At 49.4% G+C, this 14,321-nt stretch overlaps 1 protein-coding gene across 4 annotated transcripts in view; it reads left to right on the forward strand.

Moving 5' to 3' along the window:
* Positions 1–14,321, forward strand: part of Slc2a9 (solute carrier family 2 member 9) — a 124,463-nt gene that overhangs the window by 70,189 nt on the left and 39,953 nt on the right. For all 4 annotated transcript variants that reach the window (XM_050140987.1, XM_050140989.1, XM_050140988.1 and 1 more), the window contains 2 exons: positions 6,137–6,324; positions 10,325–10,435. In XM_050140987.1, the coding sequence (XP_049996944.1) occupies positions 6,137–6,324; positions 10,325–10,435 (299 nt within the window). The remainder of the gene's footprint in view (positions 1–6,136; positions 6,325–10,324; positions 10,436–14,321) is intronic.

The raw sequence follows: 14,321 nt of genomic DNA on the forward strand, positions 1-14,321 counted from the left end.
TCAGTGTTCCTGTATCCTCAGTACCCTAGCATCCTCAGTCCTCCTGCATCCTCAGTGTTCTTGTATCCTCAGTCCTCCTGCATCCTCAGTGCTCCTGCATCCTCAGTCCTCCTTCATCCTCAATCCTCCTGCATCCTCAGTGCTCTAACATACTTAGTCTTCCTGTACTGCAGTGTTTCCCACACCCACAGTGTGCCTTGGCTGTCAGCCGCATTCCCCAGCCCCCTCCATGCTTACATTTTCCCTGAGACTCAGTATCTGTTCTCCAATTTCTTTAGCCTACGAAGACAGGAATCAGATGAACCAGGCCACCCTGGGGTGACCCCCACCACCACGCACACCAGGTGGCTGTTTGCAGAGCTCACATTCACAGGTACCATATGATAACAGGTATACAACTTAAGCCATGGCAGAAGGTTACAACATTTGGTACCCACTGTCTAGACAAAGAAAAGGAAGAAAAGGTAGACTAGTCAAGGGAGGGAGAATGCAGCCAGCACCTGCTGCAATTGCCAGTGTATTGCTACACACACACACACACACACACACACACACACACGCACACACACACACAGATATATAATATTAATTACAACTAGACCTAGGGTCTTGCACATGCTAGGCAAGGGCTCGATCACTGAGCTTCATCTCCAGCCCCTATTGTGTATTTATAGTGCCTGTACCTCAGCAGGAGCCAGGTAGCATTCTAATGACGTGTATGCTGACATTCAGTACTAGCAACCACATCAATGCTATTATGTCCAGTTTCCTGGGGAGAAAGCTGAGGCCCGGAAACTTAAAGGAAGTGGTAAAGTCAGGTTTTGAATGTGATCATGAGGAGGCTTCTGTACTGCTTACCTGTCTGACAGCAGTGTCAGGAGTGAATTATTTACTCTGGGTCATGGTCAGAGGCTACAGTTCATTGTGGCAAGGAAGGCATGCGGCAGGAGCATGCAGCTGCTTCTCCCATCTCTGGGGCCCAGGAAGCAGAGAGACATGAATGTCAATCCTAACCTCACTTTCTTCTTTCCTCCCTTTTCTTCACTCTGGGGTTCTAAGCCATAGGATCGTACGACCTTCTCCTCGGTTAAACCTCTTGGGGGAAACATCCTCAAGGACACATCTGGAAGTGTGTCTCCTAGGTGATTCAAAAGCTAGTCAAGGTGACAGTGGAGATGAACCATCACAGCCCTGGTTTATGTATATCACATGTTTGCACAGTCAGAACATAGACACGAGGGGACTTTGCAGACACCAAGCCTGAGGAAGAAGGCTCAAGGCAGGGATGATTTGTCCAGGCCCCACAACTAAGGGGCAGCATCCATGGCCCCAGCTCTCTGTGTTTTAAAGACATGGTGCTGTGTCATGGGGGATGTTTGAAGTGCAGAGTTAGACTGTGATCGATTTCAGTTCTGTTGAGTCTGTGAGGCACACATAGCTCCAGACACCACTTCATTGATCTGGAAGAGCTCAGGGCTGAAAGTCTGACCCACAATTTGGCCTCGCAGGATGCAAGGGCTCAGAAATTCATGACAGCAACAGAAAAGAACTCCAGCAGGTACCACAGACTGAACTACATGTCCCCCAATTCACATCAGGGTCCCAAGCCTACAGAGTGACTGGGTCTGGAGATGGACACACAAGGAGGTAATTAAGTGACATACAGTCCCAAGGGTGGAGACTGATCCATAGACCTGGCATCCCCACCATGGAGGGACATAGCCAGAAGCAGTGTATACATGCAACCATGATCCACCAACTGAGTTCATGCAGCATTTGGGTCAAGGACACAGGCAGCCTTTCCAAGTACAGAGATAACTCAAAGCCCACCTGTGAAAATGTGACGTGATCATTCAGTGGGGAGTTATTTGATAACACCATGGCCAAGGCTTATAAAAGAAAACTTTTAATTGGGCTTATGGTTTAGGAGAGTGAGCGTCCACCAAGCAAAGGCATGGTGGTAGAAACAGCTGAGAGCTCACATCTTGGTCTTCAAGTAGGAGGCAGAGGGCGAACTGGGAATGAATCTTTTGAAAACCGCAAGTGATTTCACCTCTCAGTATTCCCAGTGATACACCTCCTCCAACAAAGCCACACCTCCTAATCCTTCCCAAAGGGTCCAACAAGCAATCAACGATGAGCCTATGAGGGTCATTCACATTCAAACCCCTGTAGGGGACACACCTAATGATTACACAATAGGGATACTACCTCTCAGGCTCTGCAGCTTCCCATCCTCCATCTACCTGCAAACCAATCAGTGACTCGGGAAATGCTCCAAGCATGGATCAAATGAGGCCACGGTTTCTGTCAGTTTGCTCAGAGACTTTCTTGTCAAGAGGCCCCATTTTCAATCTCCAAGGGACAGGTGATGCTTAGAACTTACTAGAATGAGAGATCAAGCCAGGAACCCTGAAAGCTGACTAACTATAGTGGCTGGAAAAACAGAGCTCTTCTGTCTCTAATCTCCCAGGGTGCAGTTGCCGCCCACCCACAGCTTTCAGAGCCCTTTCTTCCAGACTGCAAGCATGTGAACCTAGGGAAGGGAGAACCTGTGAATCTGTTCAAAGAGGCTGAAGAAAGGAAGCTGCTTCCCAACTTCCTGGCCCAGAAGTTGGGCCAGCCAAGGGCCATGGTGGTCTCCAGCAAACTGAGCTCCTGCTGCTACCAATGAACAGCCAGCCATAGGGCTGGTGGGTCCCTACATAGCCAAACACACTGAGGATTCCTCAGGCTAGCATGGAGCTTGCACCAGCAGCATGGCTCTCAGAGGCCCTGAGTAAGACATGCAAGCTTGCTCACTCACTCTGGGTCCCCTCGAGCTGTCATGGGGGCTACTGTTGTAGGAGCCGCTTGTTTGTTCCTGGCTGCTCAGCCCTCAAATAACCACACAGAAACTGTTCTAATTAAACCATTGTTTGGCCCATTAGCTCTAGCTTCTTATTGGCTAATTCTTACATCATAATTTAACCAATTTCTATTAATCTACATTTTGCCACATGGTTGTGGCTTACCAGCAAGTTTCCAGCATGTCTGTTCCCACTGGCAGCTACATGGCATCTAACTCTGCCTTCCTTCTCCCAGCATTCAGTTTAGTTTTCCCCGCCTAGCTCTACTCTTTTGCCCTACACAGGCCAAGACAATCTCTTTATTAACCAATGCTATTCACAGCATACAGAGGGGAATCCCACATCACCTCTCCCTTTCTGTCTAATCCCACATCACCCAAACAACCTGACAGGTGGGCTTTATCATTTCCATTTCATGGAATCAAGCATAGCAGACAGGAAGTAGTTAATTAGTCCTGGTAATTAGTCCTGGGTCACACAAGAGATGCAGGGCAGGATGTGAAGCCCAGGCCATCTTGGCTCCCAGGTATCATGGAACTGGAGAGCTGGGTTTTCTTACTGTGAACTCAGTCCCAAGGGCTGACAGCTTCTGGTCTCAGAAATATCAGTTTCTCCCTCTGTGTTAGTGATGAAATATCTGACGTGAAGCACTTGAGGAAGGATGGGTTTATTTGGGCTCATGGTTTGTGGACATAGTCCATCCTGCTGGGGAAGGTAGGACAGGAGCTGGCCTAGCCATGGCAGCAGAAGCCTGAGGTAGCTGCTCTCCCACCATATCCACAGTTGAGAAGCAGACAGACGAGAGCTGGAGTTCTTTTTATTTAGTCCAAGACTCCGGCCCACAGTTGATGCCACCAACAGCTAAATGACTCTTCTTGCCTTATGTTAAGTCAATCTAGAGACTTCCCCACAGACATGCCCACACGTTTGTCTCCTAGATGAGTCTAAGCCCAGTCAAATGGTCAGTGAAGCCTAACTGTAGCAGAGGATGTCCTTGGAGCCTCACTCCAACAACCCCAGGCCCCAGACCCCAGGCACACACTCCAGTGAGCTTAAGCTCAATGAACAAGAAGATGGACAGGCACTGAATCAGAAAACAGAGAGGAATAGACACATGTGTCCATGGGTGTCTGCATTGCTCAAATTCCAGGATGTTCTTCAGCTGCTGAAGGTTCCTCTCCTCTAGCTGCCTGGAGCACCCTTCAGTCCCCTCCCCCATACAGCTTAGCTCCAGGTGGACATTCTCATACAAACATTTCTGGGTGGAGAGGGTCTTATGCTATAGCAAGAGCCCCAAACCTAAATAAGCCAAAGCCCCAATAACAGCTCCATAGAGCAGTCATAGAAAGCAGGAAACATGCAGCTCAAATACCTGGAAATTAATAAGCAAAAGGTGGCCCAAGTGGTCAGGGTCTGGATGATCCATTCTGTACTGGAAGGGAGGAAGTGGTGTGCTAGAGGGTGGGACAGGTGTGTGTGTGTGTGTGTGTGTGTGTGTGTGTGTGTGTGTGTGTGCGCGTGTCTGTGTATCTCTCTGTGTGTCTGTGTGTTCCTTTGGGAGGAACAAGGAGCTTCTTGCTCTTTGTCTCAACCCAAGAGGTGCTTGGCAATATTCCGAGGCCTTTTAGATGGTCACAGCTGAAGACAGAATTCAGGGACAGTGTCAAACATCCTACCATGCACCAATGCCCCCACTGCAGCTACTCAGCTCAAGATGTCCTCGGTACCAAAGTGGAGGTCCCTGTTGTAGGGAAGGATCTGGATTTACCATCTAAGCCATACTAACAAACATCACCCTGGCAGCTGTTCTCTGCCAGGTGCCTCCTGGTGCTGACAGAAGGTGATGTGTGTGTGTGTGTGTGTGTGTGTGTGTGTGTGTGTGTGTGTGTGTTGGAGGGGTACTTAGAGATCCAATAGCAGTGCAAGAGGGGATGCTGGGAAGAAAAAGTTTAGGGAGTGAGAGAGTCAGACCCTGGAGATGTCAGCAAGGAAAAGGCTGCAGAGGGAAATTATGATGAACTCTGTGCATCATCATAATAATAATTTGACTGAATTATTCAAGGTGAAAGGGTAGGGGCAATAAAGTTTCCCACATTTTGTAATGGAAATACACATACCGATAAGGTGAGAAAAATATTTTCATGGTCACGAACTCTAGGGCTGTTTTACGACATGGATGTTATATCTTGAACTTGAAAAACAATTTCAAAATACAATAGCTTGGCGTGCAGTGGAAACCCAGCCACTTCTCACCTGTACCATTAATTGGTACTGGCAAAAGCATTAAATCGCGTCTTCCAAAGAGAGACTGGGAAGCAGCTTGCAGTACCACCGTAGCCCTTCTGGGCTCGGTGCCTGGAAAATCTGGAGTCGGCTTGGCCACTTTACTTTTCTACTTAAAAAGAGCAATTTCTCACGCCTGAGGTGTAGGAACCATGTCATTAAGGACACTGCCTGCTGTGTCTGGAATGGACTGTCCACAGGGGCCATCACCGCTGCCACCTCTCCCTGTAGCGGGAAGATTGAGGACAATGAATATTCAAGCTTCTGCACTGAAAGCACGCTGTGTGATCTGGCTGTTATGATTTCAGCGGTCTGCTTGTACAAGGGTTAAAATACAGTTCCTCCAATGGCTAGAGATTTGCAATGCTTGACTTGGAAATACATCTATCAAGAGAGCGTGTGGATCGTCACTCTCCTGTTTGAGACTTATCACACTCAGGACATCCGCATTCCAGAGAGTCACATGGAAAGGGCTTCAGTGACGTCATTCGGTTCAGTCCTCTTCCATCCATAGAGGCAACTTTGGGGTTGGCCAACTTGTGGCCAGGTGGCCGTTGACCTCCCTCAGACACCCAATGAGGATGGGCCAGGCAAACAGAAGGTGCCCAGTGAGTCTCACTGGGACAGCAGGTCTGGTGGGGGAGCTCTAAGCAAGGTTTGGTATGCAATTTCCCCCAGCGTGAGGGTCAGGACTGTAAATAAAAGATAAATGGACGATTGTCCCAGAAGACGGATCTGAATACTGGGCATGCTCTGATTTTCTCTGTGTGTGTGTGTGTGGGGGGGGAGTGATTGATAGACCCAGGCTCTCTCAGCCCACTTGGTGACCTCAGGGAAGTTGGCTATGTCTCTAGACCCCTATCTCCCCATTTTCAAACACAGTTTTTGTACAGCCTCCGGGAGATCACAGGCCCCTGACAAGGGTATGTCCAGGTAGTAGGGCCCAATGAAGGTGAGCATCCTAGAGGGCCAACACCCCAATCCCTGTCGGTTCTCCTTCACAGCCTTCCAAACGTTTCTGGGCAAAGAAGATGTCTCCCGAGAGCTGGAGGAGGTACTGGCTGAGAGCCGTGTGCAGAGGAACGTCCACCTGGTGTCCGTGCTGGAGCTGCTGAGGGCACCTTTTGTCCGCTGGCAGGTCATCACTGTCATTATCACCATGGCCAGCTACCAGCTGTGTGGACTCAATGCAGTGAGTACATTTCCCCACCCCAACACACACACACACACACACACACACACACACACACACACATCAGTATCAACAGAGAAACTGAGGGAGGGAGGCCAGAATGTGGGTGGCTCTGAATGTGAGACCTGCATGTCTGACTTCAAGACCCAGCTCTGTAAGCCTCTCCTGAGGCTTTCGTCTGTGGAACTTGCTGGTCCTCACTTCCCACCTCTGTAGAACGGGATAGGTTGGAGCAGACTTATCCACACAGCCCGCACAGTTGTCTCTTGCACTGTCACCTGTTGTCCTACTGTGTGTCCCTGGCTCTCAATAAACAGAGTATCATGGCTCTCAATAAACAGGCACGGGAAGACAAAGGGACAGAGGACCAAAATGATTTAAATAGAAGAAGCAGTTTTGGTGGTGCTGGCTTCATCTTGTTGGAGCCAGAGCTGAAGCCTCTCTGGAGGCTCCAGGCCTCTAACTCTCTCCAGTGTTCCAGAAGGTAAAATCCCCAAATCCAAGAAGTAAAGAAACCTTGGGATGTGGTCAGTTCTCCATCCACTTAAGGATGCAGACAGGCTTCTAGGCACACAGCACTAAGACCATTTAAGAGAGGGGGGAGAGAGAGAGGAAGAGAGGGAGGGAGAGAAAGGGGGAGAGAGAGAGAGAGAGAGAGAGAGAGAGAGAGAGAGAGAGAGAGAGAGAGGAAGGGAGGGGGGGTAGCTGTGGGGAGGACCCCCAAGGAGCCCAGATGATGGAGCTCAGCCTTATACCTGCCCAATGAGAGTCCAGCACCCCTGCTATTATGAGGTGTGGTCCTCAGGTGGAAGAGGGAGTGGCAGGAAGGCTCCTGTCCAGCAGGAGAAATGACTGCCTAGGAAGACAGCAGCCACACGTTCTCCCTGATTTCAGCATCTCCATCTCCAGATTCTATTTTTGGAACTCTGCTGTAAAATGAGATCACTCAGCTCCTTAGTCATTTCTGCCTTTTGCCTTGGTCTGGTTAAGTGAGAAGAACAACGTGGAGTGGGGAGTGCAGAGCTCAGCCTAGGCCCAGTTGGCCACGGCCCATCCTGCCATTTTCCTCCCTCGGACAGGTTCAAAGTCGGGTATATCAGACCCTCCTTGTTCCGAGGGGAGAAAAAGGATGCTCTGTTTCCTAAGGCTCAATCTTGGAGTCTTAAGGACATGTGGAGTTCTTGCTTAACGAGGCTGTTAGATGGAGAGCCATGACATTGCTGGGCAGATCCTTCTCCACCAGGACCTAATTTCCTATCTGCATATCCTGTAATGGATGAATTCTGCCAGGGTGGCTTCAAGCCCCACTGCACCAGAGGTGTGCCGGAAAAATCTATCTGGTGGGCTGCAGGCATGAGGGTGACTGTTTCCCGCTCCCCAGTTCATATGCCTGACGCAGGACAAAGAGCTTTGGACTTTGTCAGAAGCCTGGATTCCCACCTCACTGTTGTGTACCTAGAGAAAGCAACCTGGGTCATCTGCTCTCCCTGGCCTGACTATGCACTCAGCTGTGGTCCTGATCGCGTGCACACATAGCGCCTTGTGGGGCCAGGAGTTGCTGTTCTTCAGGCCTCACTGTTGGGCACAGAAACACTGCGACTTTTTTCAAAGGTTTCTAGCTAGAAGCAGTAGAAAGGAGATTTGAGCACTGATTGTCTGAATCTCAAGCTCTATGTACTTAAGCCCCAAGCAGTGAGGGACCTCAGAGCCCCCACGAGGTATTCCACGGCTGCTTCAGCATGTTAGAACCAGGGCAGGAAGGAACCTGTGGCCACCTGCAAAAGAGGAGGTGGGTGCAGCTGCTCACGCAGACTTTGTGAGGTGGGGGCAGCCGTGGCTCCATGGCTCCATGACTCTGAGTGTTCTAGACACTTCCTCCCTCATGTCACAAGGGCCTGAAACTGTCAAATCATATCACCTTCAGTTCACATAGAAGTCAAAGCGAAGGCAGTTACTTCCCCCTTCCTTGGAATGAGGTGTAGGGGCAGGGTGCTTCATGGATCAGGCAGAATGGGGCAGTTTAGCCCTGCAGACCTCACAGGCTCCAGGCTGGAACTGGGGCGGGGGTGAAGGGCAGCTCCTGTCTAGCGATGTCTAAATGCCTTCAGCAAGATCGCTTAGCCCTCTCCGTGGCCACCCTACAGTGAACACAGAATGTCATGCACAGTGACTCTTACCACTGACTTTCAACCTGCTGAGGATGCCCACGGCTGTGCCACTGCACAGAGAAAGGAAACTAGAAAAGAGAGGGGTCACGAAAGCCAGGGAGCAGGTGAGAGATTCTGAGCTGAGATGATGCAGAGCTGGAGAAAGCTTCTACAGGAAAATATATACCAAATGTGTGTGGGGGCTTCAAGCTCTGTCTCCCCGTGAGTGGAAGGCAGAGAGCATGGTGGCCCTAAAATCCAGTGAGTCGGGGTGACAATAAATAATCCTTTTTACCAAGTCTGCAATCCAACCGTGATGGGGTCTGGGAGACCATGGCTACCCAAAGGGGAGGGAGCTTGGGTGACAAATCCAGGGACACTGGGGGTTTGGAATGATAGGTAGCCTCAACCACACAAGAACTGGCAGGCTAGTGAGGGGCTGCCTCTGTTCCCTGCAAATTTGGTAGACTAAAGTCCCACCTCCCCCAGCCACTCAAATGGGAGGCAGATAACACAGGGCAGTGTCCCCTTGCTTCGTGTGAACGTTAAGACCCATCTCTGCCGACTGATGGCAAGGATCAGGACAGTAACTGATTTGAGCTGTGTCTCTGGGTGTTCATGAGGCCTCATGTAGAATTACCTGTCCCTGCAAACCTACCCAGCTGCGGGGTAGAAGTTTCTGAAACAATTGTTTGTAACAAGGTAGATTAGAAACAAGGGCTTCCGCACACAGGCGTCAGAGCAGCGTAGCCAGTGTTGAGCCTGAGCTGTGAGCGTCCATGGCTCTACCAAGAGCTGTCGCCGTCCCGGTGTTTTTGTATGTGAGGGGACCCAGTGAAGAAACTGCTGACAAGTCCATGATATGATTAAAGGTTTTTATTGTAGGAGAGAGAGAGAGAGAGAGAGAGAGAGAGAGAGAGAGAGAGAGAGAGAGAGAGAGAGAGAGAACACAGCGGGAGACCTCTGGAAGAGTCCAGAGCAGAGGGAAGAAGTAGACTGGATATGACCAGGGCTAGGCCAGCAGTAAAGTGGAGAACAGTAGAGATAACAGGATAGCAAGAGATAGAGAATGGAGCAGAGAGGAGTGAGAGAGTGACTAGTGAGGTTAGAGGAGGAGGTGAGAAGGACAGAACGTTAGAAAGGATCTTAAAGCGTGTAAGAGGAACTCGGGATACTAAGGGAGCCTAGAGTCCAGCATGGGCTTCGATATGCTGATAGGCACCTCAGGTAGCCATATGTCCCGTATGCCAGGGGTGTAGGAAATGATTCCCTTTGGTAGATGAAAACCAGTTTCACAAGCTCCTGAGCAATGCTGGCTTTTATCTAACAGTCAGAGACCCTCCTAGAGTCCAGGTTGAACTCATTTCTGGATATTGGAATTGCCTTTGGGGGTTCAGGGGGTAGGAATTTCCTTTGGAGCTGACTGTACATGTACAGTTACACAGGCCTCAGGAGCATCGTTTGTACCGTATATACTGTGGTAGATCCACCATGACAGTTACACAGGCCTCAGGAGCATCGTTTGTACCGTATATACTGTGGTAGATCCACCATGGCAGTTCCTAGTGGGTGAGAGTAGAATGTTTTGTGGAGTAGAAACAGTTTTTGATCCTCACAGAGCATGCTTATCCAAGGTTAGTTACTGACTCGAGAGGACTACTGAGACTCCAACCATCACGTTCGCCAGCCTTGACCACAGAAGAAGAAGCGGGGAAGCCACATGGCCACATGGCACAGCTCAGCTCTGAGTCTGGACTCAATGGCATGGTGTAGAGACATCCTCACACCTTATTCTGACTGAGGGAGGAGGCTGAGGTCTCTGGATGACATGTCTTTTCTCTTCTGCTTTACAGATCTGGTTCTATACCAATAGCATCTTTGGGGAATCTGGGATCCCTCAGGACAAGATCCCATACATCACGCTGAGCACCGGTGGAACTGAGACCCTAGCTGCCATCTTCTCTGTAAGTCACTGAGGGCTCCTGAGAATGCCCCAGGGGCTAAATGACAGACTCAGGGGAACTAAGAGGGCGGGCCTTGTCACAGGACCCTGTCTGGCTTTGGGAGAGGCTCAGACTCCATGAGTCTCCACCCACCTGGGCTCTTGCTCATTGTATCTCCTTTCCTTGCATCTCCAATGAAAACAAATGAATCCTAGCTCTTGCTGTGTGATGTGGGGCAGTGTGCTCAGCTTCTCTGAGCCGTCGCTGCTTCTCTCTTGAGGAAGTGCTCACATTTGTGATCTTGTGGGAGTGTGGTCTGTGCTTCACTCTGTAGGCACACAGTGCCCCTGAGAGGCTTCAGAATGAAAGCGGGATGGACTGACATCTCTGACATGGCAGAGTGTGGTTTCTGACCTCGAAGGAGATGCTCAGATGTTCAGTCTCCCCCACTAATCTCCATGACAAGGGTGATGTCAGCACAGCAGGCTGATTCCCCCATCCCACTGCCCACTTTTCGGTAGACTCAGTTTTCCTCCTTGCCTTCCCAGAGCGTTCTAACAAGCTACTTCTTTTTTTTTTTTTTTTATGCATACAATATTCTGTCTGTGTGTATGTCTGCAGGCCAGAAGAGGGCACCAGACCTCATTACAGATGGTTGTGAGCCACCATGTGGTTGCTGGGAATTGAACTCAGGACCTTTGGAAGAGCAGGCAATGTTCTTAACCACTGAGCCATCTCTCCAGCCCCAACAAGCTACTTCTTAAGAAGGATCTGATCTGCTTTTTGTTAAAAGGGGAAAACGTTTCAGTGCTCTACCACCTGTGAGCGTCACCAAAGCCATCTCTAGCTGTAGGCTGCTCCAATCCCACTACTAATTCTGACCTTGATCAACAGAACTCGGTCAGTCTGGGGTGGAAACAGCAGAGGAAGCAGAAGAGGACTTGGAGTTTGGGTTCTTTTGGGGGGGAGGGGGTTGTTGCTATCAGAAACAAACATCAACTTAGGGAGGTACATTTATAAAAACCCAGGAAAAGTTAAAAGAATGAAGAGATGTTTGGAAGAGAGCGGGAAAATGCCCGCTCGTCTCTACACTATGTATAGCTTTCTCTGTTCCTAGGAGGCAGTGGCCTTGTCTACATCCCACTGGGTCCTGCTTTTCTAACAGCGGCTGGTGCAGACTGACTTCCCTCCTAGTATTGATTCAGCAGCTTTAATGGGGTGTACCATGTAACCAGTGTATATGAGAGTTTGCTTTGGTGATGAAGGCTGTATCGGTCCTCCAAAGCCTGTGTTCCATTTCCTTTCTAAGCTTCCATCTGTGGGGTGGGGATTTTGGCATCTCTACTCAAAACATGATGGTCTGAGTTCCCATGCCAGCTCTGCTTCTCCTGAGACAGGTGACTCTCTAAGCAAATTGTATGATGTCCATGTGGTTCACTTTCTCCATTTCTATAAGGACACGTTTCTGCCTCGTGGATTAGGGAGTAGACAGATGACATTAAGTGACTGGCAGGGCTGGAGGATAGTGCATGCTCAGCAGGTGCCCACCATTCTATGTGGGCAGATTAAGTCACACCCTGTCACCTGAAGTGAGGCTGTGGTACACGTCCTTGTGTCCTGGCAGAGAAGAGCATAGCAGGGATACTGTGTGAGTGCTCGCACGTGTGTGTGTGTGTGAGCATGTGTGTGTGCTCTTGAGTGTGTTCATGTTTAAGCTTCAGAACTGGACAGCTCTACATCCCGTCCAGAACATCCACTTACCAGCGGTCTATCTTAGGGAAATTACCATACACCTCTGAACGGATCTGCACATTTATAAAATCAACTTTTAACCCTTGCCGTCTGTGGCAAGTCCGCAGGTCTGAAGTCATAGGCCGTGAGATGCTGTCAGAGGGAACGTCACAGGTGGAAGTGAGGACTTGAGCTGTGGTGGTCCCCTGGGCCTATCTGGGCAGACAATGGACCTTTGAAGTGATAAAAGGTCAGAGGTCAGGATGTGAGGCGGAAAAGGGCACCGCTGTTGCCTGGAATGGGGGTATAGAATCCGGGAAGCTTCTGGGAACTGGGAAAACCAGTCTTTTCCTCCCCAGGGTCTCTACTGTGGGTTTTGTCCTGTGAGACCTGCTCTGGACCCCTGGATATCCAAACCATAAACTGTTACCTTTGAGTTGGTTTAAGCTACATGTTAAAGTAACAACAAGCTACTTTAACACTGCAAGAAAGGGTTGTCATGGAAACAGAAATCAAAGCCTATGGCAGCTCCTTCTCCCTCCCCCAAACTCAACATTCAGCAAGTCCTCTGCTCTTCCCAAAGTTTGTGTGACCTGATTTTCAGGGCCACTCAGACAACTTCATCCGACCCTTCGGGGTAATTTCCTATCAATAAAAGGGCACCTGGCTTATTTTTTCCACTCCCTTTGCTGAGATTTTTGACAGTCTACTTAAATGGCTCTGAGGTATAGTAACACCGAGCCAGAAAGGCACGCTCGTTCTTTTGATCTATGGTTAATTTGGGCAGCGGCCATCCCTCAGCAGCTTAGTGGCTGTAAAATATTGCCATCTTGCAGAACAGCTGGCTTTTCCAGGCTTGTTCTTTGGGCTTCAGCTGTGCTGTTCAGATGAGTGAACTTCCAGGGAGTGTCATTCACGCATGAGGATACCCATCCACTGTGGTGCCGGCAGGGGACTGGGGAGCTGGGGTTGTGTGGACCCAAAGCCATAGAAAGCCAGCTCGGCCTCTGGTAAGAGGCAGGGCTCTATTTTTAAGAGTCAGGCTCAGGATCCACAGCAATGTGGTCTTTTTTATGGCAGCACAGCTTGGGGCTATGCTGTGCTGAACTAAACACAAATCTGTAAGGATTTCTGAACTTCCCAGGGGTCCTGCCATTTCAGCCTCACTGTCTGTGTTCTCTGCGGTCATGGTGTTGTAGAACTTTAAGACAATTCTGAAGCCATTTTCCGACAACTCTCAGTACTTCCTCCCCCCCTCCCCTGGGAACCAAGGACATAACAGCTATGCATGCACGTACTGAGATGTTGGAAACTTTCCATCTCCCTGAATAGGGGCATGATAACCCTTAGATGTTGACTCAGTTACTGATGTTTTGACTTAGTCCCTGGGAAGGGGGAAAGTGACCCTCAGAAGTTTCCCTTTACCTCATCTGATCTGGCAACCACTCTCCAGCCAATTATTGGTAATAGCCTTTTTGAATAAGCCAATCATAATAGTTAAAGAACAACCCCCAGATACCCCTTACTTCTGTGGTTTTTCCCTTTAAAAATAGCCTGTACCAGACACTCAGGGTCTTCTAGCCTCCCGACTGCTGGAAGACCCTGTCATGACAGAATTAATAAAATCCTCATGCTTTTACATCAGCTGTGGTGAGAGATGGTCTCTTGGGGCGACTCCTCCTCCTCCTCCTTGGTGATTGGACACTAGGGTCCAACAGTGTGAGACTCCAGATCTAATGTATGCAGAGCGTAAAGGTGAGGGTAACAGGGCGCAGGAAGGGCTTATTTGGGCTCATTGGTCTCCTGGCCCTGTTGCTGGTTACAACCTGGCTAACTTTGAGGCCAGATGTCCAGTTTTCCTGACCCCCACTTTCTTCTTAGGGAGTAGTGGTGTTAACTGGTCATCTTAACAGGTGTTGCTAGGGACCACCTAATCTCAATGGAGACTCAGTAGCCTGTTATTTGGGACATGACTCCTTAATACTCACATGCCAAAATCCCCAGTCCCTCCCAATGTGACCTCATCTGAAGAGAGGTTATTGCAGGTGTTGCTAGTTAAGCTAGGATTGGGTTATACTGGAGTTGAGCCCACAAATTCATTGTCTTTACAAAAAAAAATGATATTTTGGACACAGACTATTGGAGTCTAGATGCTAAAAAAAAAAAAAAAAAAAAA

Source organism: Alexandromys fortis, unplaced genomic scaffold (assembly GCF_014885135.2).
Source record: "Alexandromys fortis isolate MF-2015 unplaced genomic scaffold, M_Fortis_MF-2015_v1.1 scaffold_7, whole genome shotgun sequence".
Taxonomy (NCBI): domain Eukaryota; kingdom Metazoa; phylum Chordata; class Mammalia; order Rodentia; family Cricetidae; genus Alexandromys; species Alexandromys fortis.